At 34.7% G+C, this 19,695-nt stretch overlaps 1 protein-coding gene across 3 annotated transcripts in view; it reads left to right on the top strand.

The window, feature by feature from the left end:
• The window catches only part of LOC145690578 (uncharacterized), a 622,228-nt gene that overhangs the window by 399,435 nt on the left and 203,098 nt on the right, over positions 1-19,695 (top strand). For all 3 annotated transcript variants that reach the window (XM_081765603.1, XM_081765604.1, XM_081765605.1), the window contains exon 11: positions 7,731-8,028. In XM_081765603.1, the coding sequence (XP_081621729.1) occupies positions 7,731-8,028 (298 nt within the window). The remainder of the gene's footprint in view (positions 1-7,730; positions 8,029-19,695) is intronic.

Below are 19,695 nucleotides of genomic sequence, written 5' to 3'. Positions count from 1 at the left end.
CGGTCGGATGCTTCCTCTTCTTCTTCTTCTGTTATCATTCTATTATTTGCACTTTCCAATATTTCTAATAGTTCTTCTTCTTCTTCTTCTTCTTCTTCATATTCTTCTTTTTCTTCTGCAATTTGAATTTCACTAGCTGCATCTCTTTCTTCTTCTTTTTCTTCGGTATTATCGTTCATTTTAAAATAATTTTTACGTGTCTCGATATCAACCCTGGAGACCCTCCAACATCAACCCTCTTAGATGATGTGTTATTGAGTTCAGAGTATTATTATTCAACACAGCGACCCCGAAAACTATGTATTTCACACTAATATTGTTCATTTTAAATTATTTTTACGTGTCTCGATATCAACCCTGGAGACCCCACCCCAACTTTAACCCCTTAAATGATGTGTTATTCAGTTCAGAGTATCATCATTGAACACAGCGATCCCAAAAACTATGTATTTGACACTAATATTGTTCATTTTAAGTTATTTTTACGTTTCTCGACATCAACCCTGGAAACCCCCAACTTTAACCCCTTAGATGACGTGTTATTGAGTTCAGAGTATCATCATTGAACACAGCGACCCCGAAAACTATGTATTTGACACTAATATCGTTCATTTTAAATTATTTTTACGTGTCTTGATATCAACCCTGGAGACCCCAAAACATCAACCCCCTTAGATGATGTGTTATTCAGTTCAGAGTATCATCATTGAACACAGCGACCCCGAAAACTATGTATTTGACACTAATATCGTTCATTTTAAATTATTTTTACGTGTCTCGATATCAACCCTGGAGACCTCCTACTTTAACCCCTTAGATGATGTGTTATTCAGTTCAGAGTATCATCTTTGAACACAGGGACCCCGAGAACTATGTATTTGACACCAGTATTGTTCATTTTAAATTATTTTTACGTGTCTCGATATCAACCCTGGAGACCCCCCAACCTTAACCTCCTTAGATGATGTGTTATTGAGTTCAGAGTATCATCATTGAACCCAGCGACCCCAAAAATTATGGGGACGAACACCGTGTACGTGAATTTCCTCCCACTATCTCCTTTCCAACATTTCATTCATTTCTCATTATCACCGTCTCCAATAGCATAGCCGACATAACTGTGGGACGTAAAACTTAAAGATTTCCCATTAGCCTAATCGTCATAAGAGTGGGACGAAAAACTCAGATTTCATTTCATTGTTTTTCTCGTTGGATCTTAGCTCATTATCAAAATTAAAACACCAAGTCTACAGACATTTCTTGCGTCAGCTGATATCTAATTGCAATGCGAGTCAGAAAACATTCAAGAATTCCATCTTATCATTTTCTCAGAAATCAACGTACAGCGAACAGAAGCATTATACAAACTCGCTTATATGTATGTGTTTCTAACGTTAGAATTTCATCTCTATCAAACACGGAAACGCAAAGAAAATACACTGTCTGAAGTACATTTATAGTTAAATGAAGACCTAACATATTGTTTTATTCTTTCAGGAATAATCATAGACCGTAATATTTTTAATAATATATTTTTACTTGCCTAATTTAATAAAATCGTCTTATGATAACACTTATTCATAGCTCTAGTCAACCACGCACAAAGACACACACAAAATCACTATTACAAATATGAAGTGAAAGTTTTTACTTTGAAGAGGATCTACACACACACGTTTACACTGAATCACAAATGTTCTCTGTATACAAACTCACACATACACACACACGCTCGCGCGCGCGCGCGTGTTTGCCTTACACAAAACATGTCATAACAAGTTCGATCATGCCTACCATAATCGAAAACATATCTCGTTATGATTTCAATAAATAAAATAAAATCTTTCACATCAAGACTTGGGAAAGTCATGTTTAATTTTGTTTATACAGGTATCTATATGGGACTGTATTTCAATTCTAAATTTCGTTGACGTAGTTTTTTGGGCTATGGGAATATGTTATATTGCAATTTCTCGTCACGGCTTTAACATAAGCAGCAAGTTCATTTGGCATAATCTGATCTTTAATTTCTCTACATAAGTGATTTTAATTACTTGTCATAACAGACATCATCATGTGAATATCCATATAACACATTTCACATCCTACGTTTTTAAACAATATGATATGCTATGAGAAGCTTCCGCTATTAGAATATGCTCAATCAATGGAATCCATTCGCAGGAGGTCTGCGGGATGGGTATGTGTTTCGTTATGAGACTCATATATTGTTTCTTATCCCACGTATTTAAAAAAATCGTGAAATACAATATTTACCTTAGCAACTAAATCAATTTCGTGAGAAGCTTTGATCATTTGAATATCACGTCTTCGGTTCATAATCTACAGACACTTTGTGGGAATAGGACCAAGGAGCTAAGCAACACGATTTTGCATGGGTATGTGTTTCGTTATGAGACTCATATATTGTTTCCAATCCCACGTTTTTTTAAAAAAAATAATGAAATATAACATTTACCTTAGCAACTAAGACCAATTTCATACAATCTGCTGAGAAGCTTCGATCATTTGAATATCATGCTTTCAGTTCATAACCTACAGACATTTCGTGGGAATAGGACCAAGGCGCTAAATCGCTTATGCTCTTTGGCTTTCCAGGAGGAGTAAGGGGTGACGGGGGGTTCAAATAACTAGACAATATAAGATGAGAACACTTATGTTAGGCGTCCAAGACTATGAGCATAGCAACAGCGGGTTCCCATCACCAAAATTTTCGTAGCCGTAAAAGGCTATGAACATAACAACTAAAGGCTTGTCGAAACTTGCCTCCCAATTCCAGGAAATGATATCGATTTCTAGGAAAACAAGATAATTTTTTGCTGACTCGGCCGTCTATACGCCGGGACATCTACTTTTATTCTATTCTAAGTGGTGCTTCAGCACAGTGTATGTATTTCCTTACTGTAAAATGCCTAAAATAAAAGCAAGTGTTTCATCTCGTTTGCAGAAGTTCTGTGATGAATATAAAGATGTATCTTCTACCGATGACAAAGTGCTATTTGGCCAACTGTGTGGTAAATCTGTCGCGGCTGACCAACGTTCACAAATTAAGCAGCATTCGGAGAGCAAAAAGCATATTGTTGCTGATTCACGTTTGAGCAGGAGACAGGCATTTATCTGTCAGCCAATTGTGTCTAATTCTGGTAAACCGTCAAAATTGTCCACTTGTTCAATGGATTTGTGCAGAGCTTTTGTATCCGCAGATATTCCACTGTTCAAATTAAAGAACCCTGAATTACGAAAGTTTCTCGTGAAATATACGAACTTCGAACCGCCTGACGAATCAACATTGCGAAAAACTTATCTGCACAGGTGTTACGAGCAAACTTTACAACATATTCGCTCGGAATGTGCGCATCAAAATATTTGGGTATGTATGGACGAAACTACAGACTCCAGTGGTAAAAAAGTGGGAAACGTGATTTTAGGAGTGCTAAGTAATGGTGATGAAACTGTGTTGACGAAAAATTATTTACTAGTGTGTAAAGAGCTATCTGCTGTTACACATGTAACGATAGCAAGGCTTTTCAACGAAGCAATGCAACTTGTGGCCAGAAGGCATAAAATTTGACAATGTTCTTGTTACAGATGCTGCAGCTTACATGAAATAAGCTGCAATAGGCCTTGCCGTTAGCTACCCCAAAAGGGTGCATGCTACCTGTGTGGCTCATGCGTTGCATAGAATATGTGAAAATATAAGAGTCCCTAGGTCGATAGACTACATAGTTTCAAATGGAAAGAAAATTTTTACCAAGTCACCTAAGCGAAAGACATTTTTAATAAAAAATATTCTGGGATTCCTCTTCCAACCGCTCCTGTAGTTACACTATGGGGCACTTGGTTGAATGCCGTTGAGTATTATACCCAAAACTTTGAACAATTCGTATTTGTCGTAAATGATCTCGACAAAGACGAAGCATCGTCCATAGAAATTCTGCAAAAACTGTTAAAAAATCCATCCGTAAAACTCGAGTTAGCATTCATTTCAACAAACCTGTCCTTTCTTTCTCGTTCTATAGAAAAGCTTGAATCTTCATCCAATGTATTGTCAGCTTCAGTGGGTGAAATCCACATAATAGAAACGAAACTGATAGAACTTCCTGTTGCTAACGGACAAGTGCCATTGTCTAAATTTACAAACATTTTTGAAAGAAACCTAAGTTTTGAAACATTGTGTAAAATTGCAGGTGTTTTGGAAGGGAAAAAAGGTGAAGAAAGGTGTGGCCAATATCAGAGTTAGTGAAATTTCGTGTTTCAAATATGTGAAAAGTGTTTCTTGTGACGTGGAGCGATCTTTCTCGCAATATAAGGTGCTTTTTAGGGATAATCATCACAAATTTACAGTGAAGAACTTGTAGAAAATTATGGTAGTCTAAAGAATAGCTCGCTAGAAGGTAAACATTTCAAAACTGAATTTAAGATGTTCACAATACACGTAATATTTAAGTTTCTGTTGCCAAATATTTTTTATTTTTGTCACATATTTTTCTAATTTTATCACATATTTTCAAAATTTATAGCACATAAGTAAATAAATATTTCTGAGTTTTTAGCACATGAAGTTCCGTTCCCTATTTATCACATCCAAGTAAAAAAAAAAAAAAAAATTCGAAACGAAGGAAAAAAGGTAAAGAAAACATGTTTTGGGTCAATTTCAGTAAATTGGTTATGATTAGGATCCCCCAGAAATAATATATATTTGTGTCAAATATTGTTTCGTCAAATGAACTAGTAAAAGATGGGATGCGCCTATCATGCTATTTCCAAAAGAACTGAAAATAATTTAGAATGTTGCTGCTGCCCCAATATACGTTTCTAAGTAAAGCATAAATGCAATATGGGCTCTACTTCAGTAAAATACGAACTTGGGCACTTATAACTAATTACAATGTTTATTGAGCTTTTAAAATTTAGGTAGGCCCAAATTTTATATTTTCCTAGGGGACCAACTTCAAATTTTCTTCTGCGGGGAATGTTCGTGCCGCAGGAAAAGTTCCAATTTACGTCACTGCAGTTAAAATACAATATTACCATAGCAGGATACCGGGCTCACAAAATACCAATATGCATTCATGACGTCCTTAATTTACTTGGAGATCTATATGCTTTACACTCCGTGCTTTTAAAATTACAACTAGCGAAAAAAATGGTCTGATTCCTCAATTTTTCATTCAAGCTCGATTTTTTTCGTATGGCCTACGTATACAGACAGCATCGATGCGTGGACAGTCGAGTCCTCACTCAAACTTTTTAATCGCATTCACGCAATGTTTGCTTTGGCTAATTACATATAGCCTACATCTCCCCCATAAATAAATTTAAAAAAAAAACTCGTGACGCGTGCGATAGCTGTTAAATCCAGGTTTCGTGTAGATCTCGTCCAGGACAACTCTAGATTCCCATTTATTCATGATCAAGAGTAACATTAAAATAAAATTTTAAAAAAGAACAGGGAAATACGTATTTTCTATATCCAGCGTTCGGAATTAGAAAAATGAAATGAAATTAAATCATTGAGTTTTACGTTCCACGGTTATGTCGGTGAGGCTAAAGGAGACGGTGATGATGAGTAATGAATGAAATGGTGGAATGAAGAAAGTAGGAGGAAACGGGACAACCCCGAGGAAACCCACGCACACGGTGTTTGTCCACCACAAAGTTCACTTGGCGGGGGCTGGGATCAAAGCCGAGACCCCAAGCACCAGAGGTGAACGCTGTACCACTGAGCCACCGCGGCCCCCGGAATTAGAAATATCACACAGTTATTGTTTTTTTAATATACAACTTTGGTAATGCTTTCTGTACAATATAATGACATAATTTCATTTGTATTACTTATAATCTCTATATTAAATATATTACTGATTTATTATAGGCCTATTATTAGAACACAGTATTAAGACACACCTTGATAAAGAGTGGAATATATTTTCGACTTTACGTGCCTCCTAATTACGTATGTGTCAAAACTTTAATCTACATAAAGGTTTCTCAAACTGTGGTGTGCGTACAACATTTGGTACATGAACCGCTTTCGGTGGCACATATGGCTTATGGTAGTATAATAATTATGTTTTGGCGGTACGCCTGTGGAAAAGTTTGAGAAACCCCTATCTGGAATAAATTTCCAGCTATTCGAATCAGTCCTCGCGAAAATTTCTGACCACAACGCAACGCAAAATATGTGTTAAGAACATGTGATGGTGTGTCTTTGTAAAAATAAATAAATAAATAAAAGTAAAAATTAAAATAATGCCGAGCTACTGCTACAGGTCGCAACGGCAATTTGTGTATTAGTTCAATATAGCCAAAATGATCGCGAACTCAAAATATGCATCAGTGATTCATAGCGCAAAATCAGATCTGATATCAAATATCGCAAATTAAAAAGTGAATTTTGCATTGCGTTGATGCAGACCGATACGGAATGAAGCTCTAGCCAAGGGTGCCGAATTCTGTAAAATTATTGTTGTTGAGTTGATTTTGATTTTAACGTCCCTTTCAGTAGCAAGGCTATATGAGACAGGACCTATTGATTAACGTGGAATCCGAACCACACGAGCTTCCGCCGGGAATCGAGCCCGGATTTGGTTATTGGGGAGCGGAGGATGTTCAAGGAGATATGTTAAATGCAAGCAAATATATCCAGTTTCGGAAGGAACAAGCAAACTTGGGGCCCATACTTTATCTCCCGTTCCCAGAATCGGCGCCCAGGCTCTAGGTATTTAAATATCTTTTAAATTATGTACATTTAAAAATAAATTATTTTCTCTTACCTGTTTACTTTTGTTCGTTGTACTAGTGCTCTCAACAACATATTCATCTCCATGCCAATTTGGGATGTGCAAAGAAGGAATTGCATCAGGTCGGAGTCTTTTTCTTACAGGTAGCCCAAGAAGCTCATGTTGTAAGTCTCTCTCATAATCTTCGGGTAAGAAATGAATAGAACATACACGTGCATTGTTTACATTGATTCTGTCCGCACGTTTACACCGAGAAACCCATTCTCGTTGTACCGACAATTTCTTTGGAAAACGGTGATACATTATATCTAGAGTCTTCTTTCCCCAATTGGGACATTGGGCAACAGCACAGTTATTATTATTTTTATTCATTTTTGTCTCAACACACTTTAAAAATTTGATGCATCAACACCTCGCACTGTATTGCATTATAATGTATTTATTTCGCGCTCTCTTCCACCTGACGTCACATCGCGCAGGAACTCTGGGTAATTTTTTCTCTCGATAGCAGAAAATGTGCTACCTGTAATACTCTATATACATTGACCTTGAATGCTGTTGTGTAGTTTTATCTTTTATGTAGCAAATAAGAATGTGAGTATAAACAACGAAAATGATGCGTCTTACATTGTTTCAAAACTGACAATATATTATGTGTTTATTATATTTGTAAATAATATTAGCTCTAAAGTTTCAAAAGAAAAGCATTTTACACTTCAATTGGCGTGTGAAAATAATTTTAAGGTATGATATTAACATTTAATAATATATTGTTTTTAAACACTAGTATATAATTTATATGAAATTTTAGAAGATTAATGCAAATCTCATACCTTCCTATTAAAAAAGAATACATGCAATACAAATGATAAGTGCTACAGGGTGGCTTGTAATTTTTATAATCCATACGTATTATTTATCGTATTTAGATCAAAGAGTAATTATGTATTTATTTACATTTTCTAGCACTATATAGTGGGAGAATATGATTTACCTATGCTTAATGGCACAGGATCTGTTATGTTCCTTGAAACACAGGTTTACGCTAAGAAATTAGAATTCACAGCTTTAATTGTTGAAGAAGTTGTGGACGATGATGTCTCTCAGCTTCCCATAGAGTCTCGTGATTGCAGATATCCAAATGAAAATGAGCAGATGTGGGCATTTCCTTACTACAGTTACACAGCATGTATGACACAGTGCATCATGGACGGACAAATTAAGCTCTGTAATTGCACAACTTACGGAACAGGACATGCAAGGGGTAAATAATAATAATAATAATAATAATAATAATAATAATAATAATAATAATAATAATAATAATAATAATAATAATAATAATAATAATAGTAATAATAAACATTGATATAAACATTAGTTAAGTTATTAATCACAAAACTGTTTCGCATATACACACTAGTATGTTGTGTACATTTTTAAATAAACATATTTATATTTTAAGCTTTTATTCTATAACACAACATTATCTTTTCTATCTATCTCCGTATTTATCTGGACATATTCTGTCACTATATGCTTCCAATTACCTGTGTAACTATCAAATGTGTATATGGCTTCATGAATCTTAGAGTTAATCTTCTGCAAGAATCGACAATTTAGAATATTACTTCGAGCTCGAATCAATTACAAATGAGTGAGGAATGAAAGGAGTGAATGTCATATCTGAATACTGTTAGTTTAAATGCGTGTTATAATATAATTCTTAAGCAGAACTATAATAAAAAATGTTTGTTGACTAGTATGACTAATATATATTGTATAATAGTTGAAATACTCATTCTTTGTATGGGGGCAGTATTTGAGAGTCAACACCTGTGGAATATCACCATTCATCTCAGCAACTGCGAAAACTATGAATTCGATACTAGTATTGATCATATCGGTCATTTTGGGATTATTTTTACATGTCTCGGTATCCCCCGGTGACCCCCCGTTTCGAAATTGAAATAGAAAAACGCTTCGTCTTGGTCTGGGGCCTGGTTCAAGGTACCCGTGAAACAAATTTAGTAACTCTCGGTCCACCCACCTGGTCACCAGGCCGCAACAGACAGACAGACACACAGACAAACAAACTATTTATTTTATTTATATTAGGTAATTGCTAATTTGCTATATGTCTTCAAGGAGAATAAACACATGCAACAATCCTCAGTGGAATTCACTATCGGGAATGAAGGCTTGAGTTTACAATCATATAGTAGCTTAACGCCCATTGACCATCTGGACAGACAGATACTTTGATCTTTAACCATTCTATAATTGCCACAATATAATTTATCCTATCCCTGGTGATTACTGAAAGAGCACTGGTGATAATTTGGAGTACTATTCAAAGTTACTATTTATTTATGAGTAATTGTATCGTTCTATTTCCATTCTATAGCAGAGATTTGTGTAGCCAAGTCATGGTCGTGGAACTAAGTCCAGCTGGCGGATAGTTATGGTGCCATTATGTCTTATTCACGATAAATAAGACTTATATCTGTAAACGAGTTGGACGTTGACATATATTGATTGCAACACTCTTCTTTATCTTAGTAATATGGGATACACACTAACTTGCTAGATAAAATGGTATCTAAACTTCTCCAGAAAAGTTTGGAGAATATTAACTCTTATACTATTGAAAAATAATACAGTAAAACCTGTCAACTTGGCCACCTGCTTATCTTGGCCTGGTTTGTCTTGAACCTGCATTTTCCGAAGAGATTCGTTACTTATTACTCTGTAAGTTGGCCACCTGTCTATCTTGGAAGTTGGCCGCATTGATGCAATGTTTATCCTATGTTGATAATGATAAATTTACCTGCGAATCGTGGCCACGCGAATACGTTTTGTTATTTTCTTAACTCTTTCGTATTCCCATATGAGGGCCAAATGTTCTGTATTTGTTACTGGAGACAGAGAAGCATAGATTCCCACAATTTGTTCTTGGAGGTCAATGGCCAGAACATTACCCTAACAAATTGGTGGCGAAGGAAGATGCGAATAAGAGAAAGCACATACAGGAATTCAGGAAATGGTTGTACGTATTTGTTTATCCGGTCTGTTTCCGAAAAACCGTTATCTATATCAGCTCCTTTCATCAGTGGGGAGCTTTAGTAATTCCGGAAAAAGGTAGCGGAGGTTTTGAGATATGAATTCCCTTAAGATTTTCTCAAAACATCTTTTGCTCGGAGGGAAACACTTGTAGCTCATTAACAAAAGGTAGTTACTACAAAATTAGAATGTTCATATGTGCAAAAAAGAATAAAAGACATACGTCTAGAATAAACCACCATGAATAAATGTGTTCTTAATAACTGGTTTGCTATTTTTCGAAAGGTATCTACAGAAAATATTTGTCACTGCTGAAAAAATCATATAAACTGTATATAAATTATTGAATTTATAATTTTGCTTTTCTTGTTTTCAATCTGAATAACTCAGTGTGCTCAGTGTTGAATTCAGACATTTTCACCCGGGGTGAATGTGAACTCCTCGGGAGGGAGGTTTGTTTTTCTGTATATTTGCAAGAAAGCAGCATATTTAACAATTCCATTCACATGTACATCTTAGCTAATATTGGAACTAATTGCTGATAAATACTCAATGTGAGATTACAATTTAAAAAAAAAAACAACAACAATCATTTAATTTTATCTAAAACATTAAATAAAGACTGGCAAAAATATTTTAGACTATACTTTAACTGCTATTTACAGTAGGTATTTTAGTTATTTTTTTCTATATTTACTGTTTGTTATTAATGTAGAAATTTTTAAAAAGATTTAAATTAACTCAAATATTTTTTGTCCTAAAACAAACATACATAGGAATATCTTAACAAAAAGTAATAATTCTTTCTCACACTTCTGATTCTAAATCAAGTAGGCTATATTAGCCTTGGTTTCTTCATTGCATACACATCAATAGTTTAGTTTACGAAATCTTCAGTAGGATTAGATCCGTGTCGTGGAAAATCAGCACTTGGGGCGAGAGTATACGACGGCACCCCCGAACATATGAGTGAGGTCGACAGACCAGCTGCGAAAGGTGAGAAAATTTTAAAAAGTAAACCCTGCTTTTCCTTGATTTTGAGCACTTTCTATTACTTTTTTCCTTTTATTTTATATATGTGCACATGCCCACATGTGCACATGTGTTTCATTCCTCTCTTTTTTCTTTCCTTCTTTTCTTTTCTTTTTCCCTCTCAATCATGTGCCCCTTACTTCGGTGCCCGCCCCGCTTGCCCCTCCTTCGTCATCTTCATTAGCAATCATTCACTATATTGATAAATTCTGTATAAATCTCTAACCCAGGAGGGATAACTGTTCCTCCCTGATCCCTTTAAATGACGCCCTCTGAATCTCACCCTTTAACTGACTTATTTTTAGTTAAAGAAATGTGTGTTTACTTTAACAATCGTAAAGCACATTTACGTCTGTTACTTCCCATGCGAGAAATGGGATTTAGACGCTCTATTTGAAATAATGCAAGAACTGTACATTTTCAAGAACTGAAATCTGCTTATATCAGAGATCATATGGAATGATCGAAAGATCTTCCCTATCTTTCGTTTCCTATCTCAATCTATGCTAGTGCTACCTACTAATATATAATATAGGGCGAGAGTATAGTACCTACTAAAATACAAACCTTTCTTCAACAGTTGACAATTTCATGTTCTGCCAAACTCGGTCATAGTGATAAGAAATACAGGTTTTATTGACTATTTTGGTATTCTATCTTATATGTTACATTTCTCATATTTATATAGAATGGGTCTGCGTCATTTATATGTATATTGAGAGATCGGATTTCGGCTGCATGTGCACCGTAAGAAAAACAAATAATTGGGTGAAGTAATTTCTACATTTTGTGACTGAAATTTTGAGATTTCTCCGGGGGGAATGAATTTTCTTCGGGGGGGATTCCCCCGGGCTACCCCCTGAATTCATCCCTGAGTGTGCTACAATACCAATTTCTATAAACTGCGCACTAATTTCGATGTTTATGCTTGTTTGTGTTTTCCATCCGAATAATTCAGTGTACCAGACTAGTTTTTAGGAAGAAAAAGGTACATATATTAAATATACTGTAGTATTTTTTCTAGTACTGTGTATTGTTATGATTACTCTATATACATTATTTAAAAGCAGCTGTCGTGGTATTGCTTATTAAAATTTTTCAATCAAGTAATACTAGAAATCTTATTCTAAAAATACACCAATCACACTTATTTTCTGTAAGTTGGCCACCTGTCTAAGTTGGCCACTTTTCAACGGAACCGACGGTGGCCAACATAGACAGGTTTCATTTTATTTACGGGAAATACCACTGTGATCTATTGGACCCTATGTGTTGAAGACCATTAAGTAAATTAATTTTCTATTACTTGAGAGAGAAATGTAATAGTTAATGACTGTCTATTAGTATTAGTCTTATCATGAGAGAACAGTTGTGTAAAAATATTTTTTCTGTAAAACGAATTACAGAAAAATTCTGTAAAATGAATGACTTTTTTCTTAAATTGATATTTTAAGGAAAGCAGAGAACAGGTATCCATTCATTGCTCTTACGGCTATGAAGTACAATATGGCCATGCGCCATCTTATTATCTTGTACGCTCAAATTCTAAACCATATGATTAATGTTATCCACTCATCCTCTGTTAACATTATCATTTTCTATGACCTGAACTTCGCGTTTCCCTCATCTTTCTTTATGGCTTTTAGGAATACACAAGCTTAGATTACGCTTGTCAAGTCAAAATCGCCACTTACTTATAATTAAATTAAAAATATACTAATGGTTAGTACTACATTAATACTGATTAGTACTGCAAGCACAACGTTAATACTCTCACCCATGTGAAGTTATTAACGAATTAAAGTGGCGATATTCACTTGACGTCAAGCCTGAATCGCCACTTTTGTAAATAGTGTCCAAACTATATAAAAGTTATGTCAATCGTTAGTACTTCGTTAGTACTGGTGAGTGCTGCAAGCACAACGTTAGTACTCCCATCCATGTGAAGTTATTAAGGTATTAAAGCTGGCGATATTCACTTGACGTCAAGCCAGAATGGCCACTTTTGTAAATAGTGTCCAAAGTATACAAAGTGATGTTAATCGTTAGTGTTTAGTAGTGGTAAGTACAGCAAGCACATAGTACTCTCACCGTGTGAAGTTATTAAGCTCTTAGAAGTTATTAACCTCTGCTACTTAGAACACCAACTAACAACGTTAGTGCTTCAATAGTTTGAATGTAGAACCAAAAAATTTGGAGCAGCTAACTTCACGTTAGATCACATAATCCACTACCGAAGAAACATTTTGCAATTGATATTATATCGTTAGTGTTTCTAGAAAACACTAATAGTTTCGTTAATGCTTCACTATTAATGTATATATGACCAATTACACTGTGCAACACGAAGTCTGTCCTTTACATGGAAATATGTTTTTCTTGTGTATTTTTGCATGAGAAAATCAAATTTGTCATTACATTTTTTATTTATCACGTACCAATTTTGTGAAAAATTTAAAGTTTGAAATTTTGTAATGTGAAATACCGCACTTTTAGGGCTGTTATGAAATATAATTAGTTTGGTTTGATTAAAATAGCGTGCCTTTTCAGCAGCGAGGCTTTTGTAATACGTGGGCCTACAGTTTAAGGTGGAATCTGAGCCACCGGGTAGTTCAATGTTCTCCTGCCGAGAATCGAACCCGAGATCCCATGAACCGAAGGCGCGGGTGCTACCCAGTAGACCGACGGGATGTACAGAAATGTGCTTAAGATAAAAATTGTTGCAAATCTAAAATACTTACACTATTTACAATATACGCTCATTTGAACATCATCCAAGTGACAATTTTTCTTCTTTACGCTGTTTAAAGAGGGGTTCTCCTGATCCCCCAATTTTCTTCTACGCGTAGTCTGTTTCTAAGTTAAAATACGGAATACTAATTTTTCATATTTATCCCCATTCTTTATCTTCATTTCAGGTAGTAGCCCATTAACATCTAGTTGAGTTCAGTTGAGTTGATTGTGAGTTTAACGTCCCTTTCAGCAGTGAGCCTATATGAAACGTGGACCTACTGTTTAACGCGGAATCCGAACCACATGAGATTAACATCTAGTGATAAGCGAGTTCAGATTTGTATTGTTTAACTCTGCTGCTATGTTCTAGCAATTGAGTAATTTTTGGTTCGATTGTATCGCTATTTGGTGAGTGGTGTTTTGTTAGGAGTAGTCCGATTTGCCGCGTTATGTCTGTTTTTGGTAGTGCGTGCTATGCATCCAGGTTTCAAGAAAGTGCTGAATAAACGTTTCGCTATGTGCAGTGTAGTACAATGTCCTGTGCGTGTAAAAATAAACCTTCCTTATTTTGTTGTTTGCGTAGTGAACTTACATTTAAAACTCAGAAAACAGCCTTACACCTTTACTTAAAAAGGTTTATGAATTATACTTTTGCTATAGAGTTGGAGACCAGGATAATTTTTTGTCCCACAAATATGTTTCCCTACTGTTCGAGGAATTTGAGAAACTGGCTATAAGGAAAATGTAGTCCTATGAAATTTGCTGTTTCTATGATTTGGCGCGAACAAAGAGATCACGTAACTGACTGTTACTTTTGTTTGACATATGTAAAGAGCTTCTGCTCTAAATCTAAACATTAGATTCATTACCCTAATATAAAGTCAGCTATTCGATAATTTCAACATAGTGAAGATCTGATATCTAAAGCTCCAGAACATTACACTATTGATCCAGAAGAAGATACCTCAGACGTTCTAAGAAACATGGTAGATGCAGATTTTCGGCCATCTACATCCCAGTCAACATCACCTCATTTGACCACACAAGAAAAGCTTAACGATCTTGAACGAGACTTAAATCTTCCAAAATGAAAAGCGGAATTGCTGGGTCACTCATCTGTTCCTATAGTATATGCGGCTCATAGAAAGGAGATGTATGATGTTATGAGTGTGATATTGGATTTCATTGAATATAAAGAAAATCAGTTGTGTGCGGGAACTTGGAAGTTTTTGGTATTCTCACAGGAATGGAATAAGGATACATCAAGTATTGTTTTTTATGTGAGTAGGATAAATGTGACAAAGCAAACCATTACGTCCGTAAATACTGGCCTCAAAGACAGGATTTCATTCCTGGCACCAAAAAAATATCTTGTACACCAATTGTGAACCTTCAAGATGTATTTTTGCCACTATTACACATCAAGTTTGGGTTGACGAAAATTTTTGTTAAAGTACTAGATAGAGAAGGTATTGATTTCACGCACCTTAAGGAGAAATTTCCAAACTTAAGTGAGGCAAAACTTAAAGAGGGAGTATTTGTTGGTCCACAGATTAAAACAATCAAGTAGGATGAAACTTTGAAACTAAACTCTCTGAAATTGAGAAATTAGTTTAGATGTCATTTAAATCGGTATGTTTAGGTTTTCTTGGAAAAGTAAAGGCGGAAAATTATGAAGCTATTGTTAGTGACATGGTGCGCAGTTTTCAGCTCATGGAATGCAACATGTCATTAAAATTACACCTTTGCTCTCACATTTTTACTTTCCCACTCAAAACCTTGGTGCAGTAAGAGATGAACACGGAGAACAGTTTAATAAAAACATTGCCACATTTGAAAAGCATTACAATCGAAAATGAACTTAAAGTATGCTTGCTAAGATTACTGGTCCATCATCAGAGTGACTCCAGAAGATGTCTATAAGCGTAAGCGACAAAAGAAAGTATTTTTAAGGGTAAGTCAACAAAATTTAATATTAGTATAATGCGCCATCCGAGCTTACATTGGATAGTAAATATAAGCTAAGTAAATAAGTGCATTTCCTATAATGTATTGTGGTCTGTCTAACAAAAACGTGACGTGATGGAACATTTTGGTTTCCACCAATGAATTCACCACTTGCTATTTAGTTAAAATCACATAATTTCATTTCAAGGACAGAAAAAAGTTTAAATTTGTTCCACAGTGTTATATGTCACGGAACTACGATAAGAAGACACATGGGGAATTTTTTATTAGGTTAAATTATCTTCAAATTCAAAAGTACTAATGATCTCTTCTACTGAGATCGTTATTACTTCGTTAGTTCTTAGAGCATCAACTCTAAACATTAGTGCTTCAATAGTTTGGACATTAGAATAATAAAAAATCTTTCGGTGGGGGGCTAACTTCACGTTAGCTCCTCCTTAGAAATCACTAACGATGAAACCTAATGCAATCAATAGTGCATCGTTAGTCCTTCTAGAAAACACTAATAGTTTTGTTAGTGCTTCACTATTAATATAGAAATGGTCAATTACGTTGCACGAAATTCTCATAAGAAATACATGCGGAGTTTTTCATTTTGTGAATATCGCCACTTTAATTCGTTAATAGCTTTACATGGGTAAGAGTACTAACATTGTGCTTGCAGTACTTTCCAGTACTAACGAAGCACTAACGACTGACATCACTTTTGTATATTTTGAACAATATTTACAAAAGTGGCGATTCTGGCTTGACGTCAAGTAAATATCGCCACTTTAATTCGTTAATAACTTTACTGGGGTAAGAGTACTAACGTTGTGCTTGCAGCACTAACCGGTACTAATGTAGTACTAACGATTAGTATATTTTTAGTTTAATTATTAGTAAGATGATTTTCTCTTGAGAAACGTGCTTAGACTGCGTATAATAATAAGAAACCTAATATTGAATTATCTTGAAATCTAAAAATAATCGTGATTTTTTCTCGTGAACTCTAATCAGATTTAAAATTCACTTGGTCATAATTTACCAATATATATCAGATGATTTGAAGCAAGTTCTATATTTAGTCCAAAAGTGTAAATAGATTATTAAACGTTACATGTGCCCACTGTCCTGATTTACTTGCTATTAGATCCGTGACCAGTTTGTTACCTTGCGTATGTTCCCTTGTAATCCTCTGAACTTTTCCCACCATATATTTATATTTTCTGTAAATGGATTGCTAGTATACTTCTCTCGGTTTTAAAAGTACACAAATTCAGGAAGAACATTTCCCTCTTAAAGCTATTAGGTGCTCATCTATAGCCATATTGGGCCTTATGCAAAGTCGTCTGAAGCGTGATTAGTGTCATACTAAAGAGTTTGACTAACATATGTTTCCTGCAGTAGTCAGACCTTTAGTATGACGCTAATCATACTTCAAAACGACTCTGCATAAGGCGGAGTATGTCTAGATGTATATTTCCTTCTCTGAAACTCTACATATGAAACAACTTATTGAGTTTTCTAGTTTATCTGATTGTCTTCTTTTATTTCAGCTCAAGGTGCTTCCTCTCAAGAGATTTTGAAATTCATTGCGACTTTTATTTTTTTTTTTTTTAATCAAGCTTCTATATGATCCCTTCACAACTGAATAATATATTAATTTGTGGAGTTATACACACCATTGAGAAGTAAGTTAATACAAACTTCTATAGCCCCTTTTAATTAATTCTTTCCTACCGTTACCAAACACTGTTCAGTTTCCTCTGTTCATCAATTTGGAAATCAGTTGCAACGACTGGTCGAAAAATAATAAGCGTCATCAGCCAATATTTTATTCTCTAGTTTCAAACCATGAAGGTTAATTCTTTTCAGTAGCATTGTTTCTACTAGGTACTCTATATGTACGTGCTTGGGAATATAAAATTTCACCGCGTTTTGAAACGTAGAATATCTCTTGATTTCGACATATGTTGGGTTATTTCAATGTATAATTTCATTATAATTTAGACCTGAAACGTAATCATTCCCACTTTCTTTAATTAAAATTTTATGTGATTAATTGTTCTCATCTGACAGTTTGCAGTCAATGTCTTCTTCATCTACATTTTACCTACGAAGGGACTGGACAATTTGTAAACACTTAAGATATCTTCGTCTTTTCCCCTTCACCATCAGTCCGCAACCATACCAAGGAAAGCAGCGGCAAGTTTCGAGACAAAACTTTCGCCTACCGCTTTATAGTTCAGTTTATACCTCTGTTCAGTTAACTCAGTAAGAATGTCTCGGGCTGAAGTAGATATTGTACTTACATTTTGAAAGAAACTTATTAATATCTATGTATTTTTAAAAGCACATACTGATTTAACAAAATTAACATTCAACATATGGAGCTGATAGAAATGAAGGAACCAAATAAGGAACATTAATAAATAATACCATTGAGGATTTTGAACAGCAACAACAATTAGAGATTAACTGGAATATATTTGACAGCAACAGACGAATAATTTCCATTTTTTACAAGGAATTCAGTGATATGGAATAATTGATTTTGGAACCCAAGAATTTGCAAATTATGTTCATTTTCACAATAATACTCATTTTAAAATTTGAGTGTTTAAACATGAATACTTTATATTAGATCACATGTTGATTTTATTGTAAATTGTGGGTAAAAATACATTCATCACTTGCATGATTTAAATTTTGGAAACCTACTGTCTGCAACATTAAATGATAAAAAAAAATCAGGTAGTCTAATAGGTATTCAATCTTTTGCTAACGCTGATAGTGATCTAAACGTCAGTGTATATAAGTTACAACTGGTCAACCCTAACATTATTTGACAGCTGCTAGTTGGAAATACTAAATATAAAATCGTTGATTGTATCCTTTTAATCTGACGTAAAGTTTAGAACCGTGAACTTGCATGAATTAACTGAAAACAAAGCTGCATAGCACAAATTAATGTCGATAAATGCATTAATGCTGGATATACCCGTGAAGAATATTGTATTATTTATGGGAAAAGTATGTTATTTAAAAAACAGTCAAAAATGATTCAATCACTTTCGTTCTGGATATTTTGGTGTCCCGGATGCTCCTCGCAATGGACAAGTAATCCCAATAAGAGTGGCAAATGTTCTAGTAAAAGTGGAAAAAGAAAGATATGTAAGCAATGGTGACATAGCCAACGACAGCGCATTCTTCACAAAACAATTCTAGTTCGTAAGGAAAAATGAAAGCACTAAAAAAAATCCCTCCATCGAACTTCTACAGAAACGTAACTATCTTAAGACCTATTCAAGCGGTTTGTCACGAGTTATGAAAAGCGCATATGTTACACTAATAACACTAGTTAACAAATTTAAACTTTTTGTTTGATACATGAGAAAAATCACCTGATCTTAAAGGAACTTTTTGCGCTGAATTCGAATATGCACTCGGTTTCTCTCCATCACGTACAGTTTTCCCGTAACAGAGGAATTTTCGGGAAATTCCCTAAAAAATTTCCCTTTTTCAGATATTTTATTCCCCTAGCTCCTGTCCCCTTACATATAGTAACATGGAAATTATACCTAAGTATACCTTGATTTATATTTAATAAACCCTAAAGGTTTCATAAAAATCGCTTTGTTCCTTCTAGGGAAATAAATATATTTGTATGTATACTGTATGCACTGTTTATTGCACCTGATAGTAATGCTTTCAGATCTCCTGAGTTGGGGTAAAAACGATTTGCTTTATTTCTACAAACACAGACATAAAAATGAATATTTACAATAGTGAACATCACACTTGTATTGCTCCTCTGTAAATTAGAAACGTGTATAAAAATAGAATGTACTTCCAACGTATATTTTTCTAAACGTACAGTATATGTATATCTTAATACATATATATACAATTCTCCAAGTTTTTTCGTTTTGTTCATGAAATGGTTATCAATATTTGTTATCAAATGTAACAGAATGCAAAAGAAAGAAAGAATGGAATACAGACTCATTGTTGACAACAATGAACTAATGCAGTCTGAATTTTCCAGTACGGTATCGTTTCCCCCTCCCCCCGCGCATTTCTTTCTTTCTTGTGTTCTTGACACCTGGTGAGGGAGTTTTGTACATTTTTATATTGACGTGTGGTTTAACAC

The sequence above is a fragment of the Thermobia domestica genome, chromosome 7 (assembly GCF_964235325.1).
Source record: "Thermobia domestica chromosome 7, izTheDome1.hap1.1, whole genome shotgun sequence".
Taxonomy (NCBI): Eukaryota; Metazoa; Arthropoda; class Insecta; order Zygentoma; family Lepismatidae; genus Thermobia; species Thermobia domestica.
Note: the sequence above shows the minus strand (reverse complement) of the source record. Positions and strands in the feature narration are given on the sequence as shown.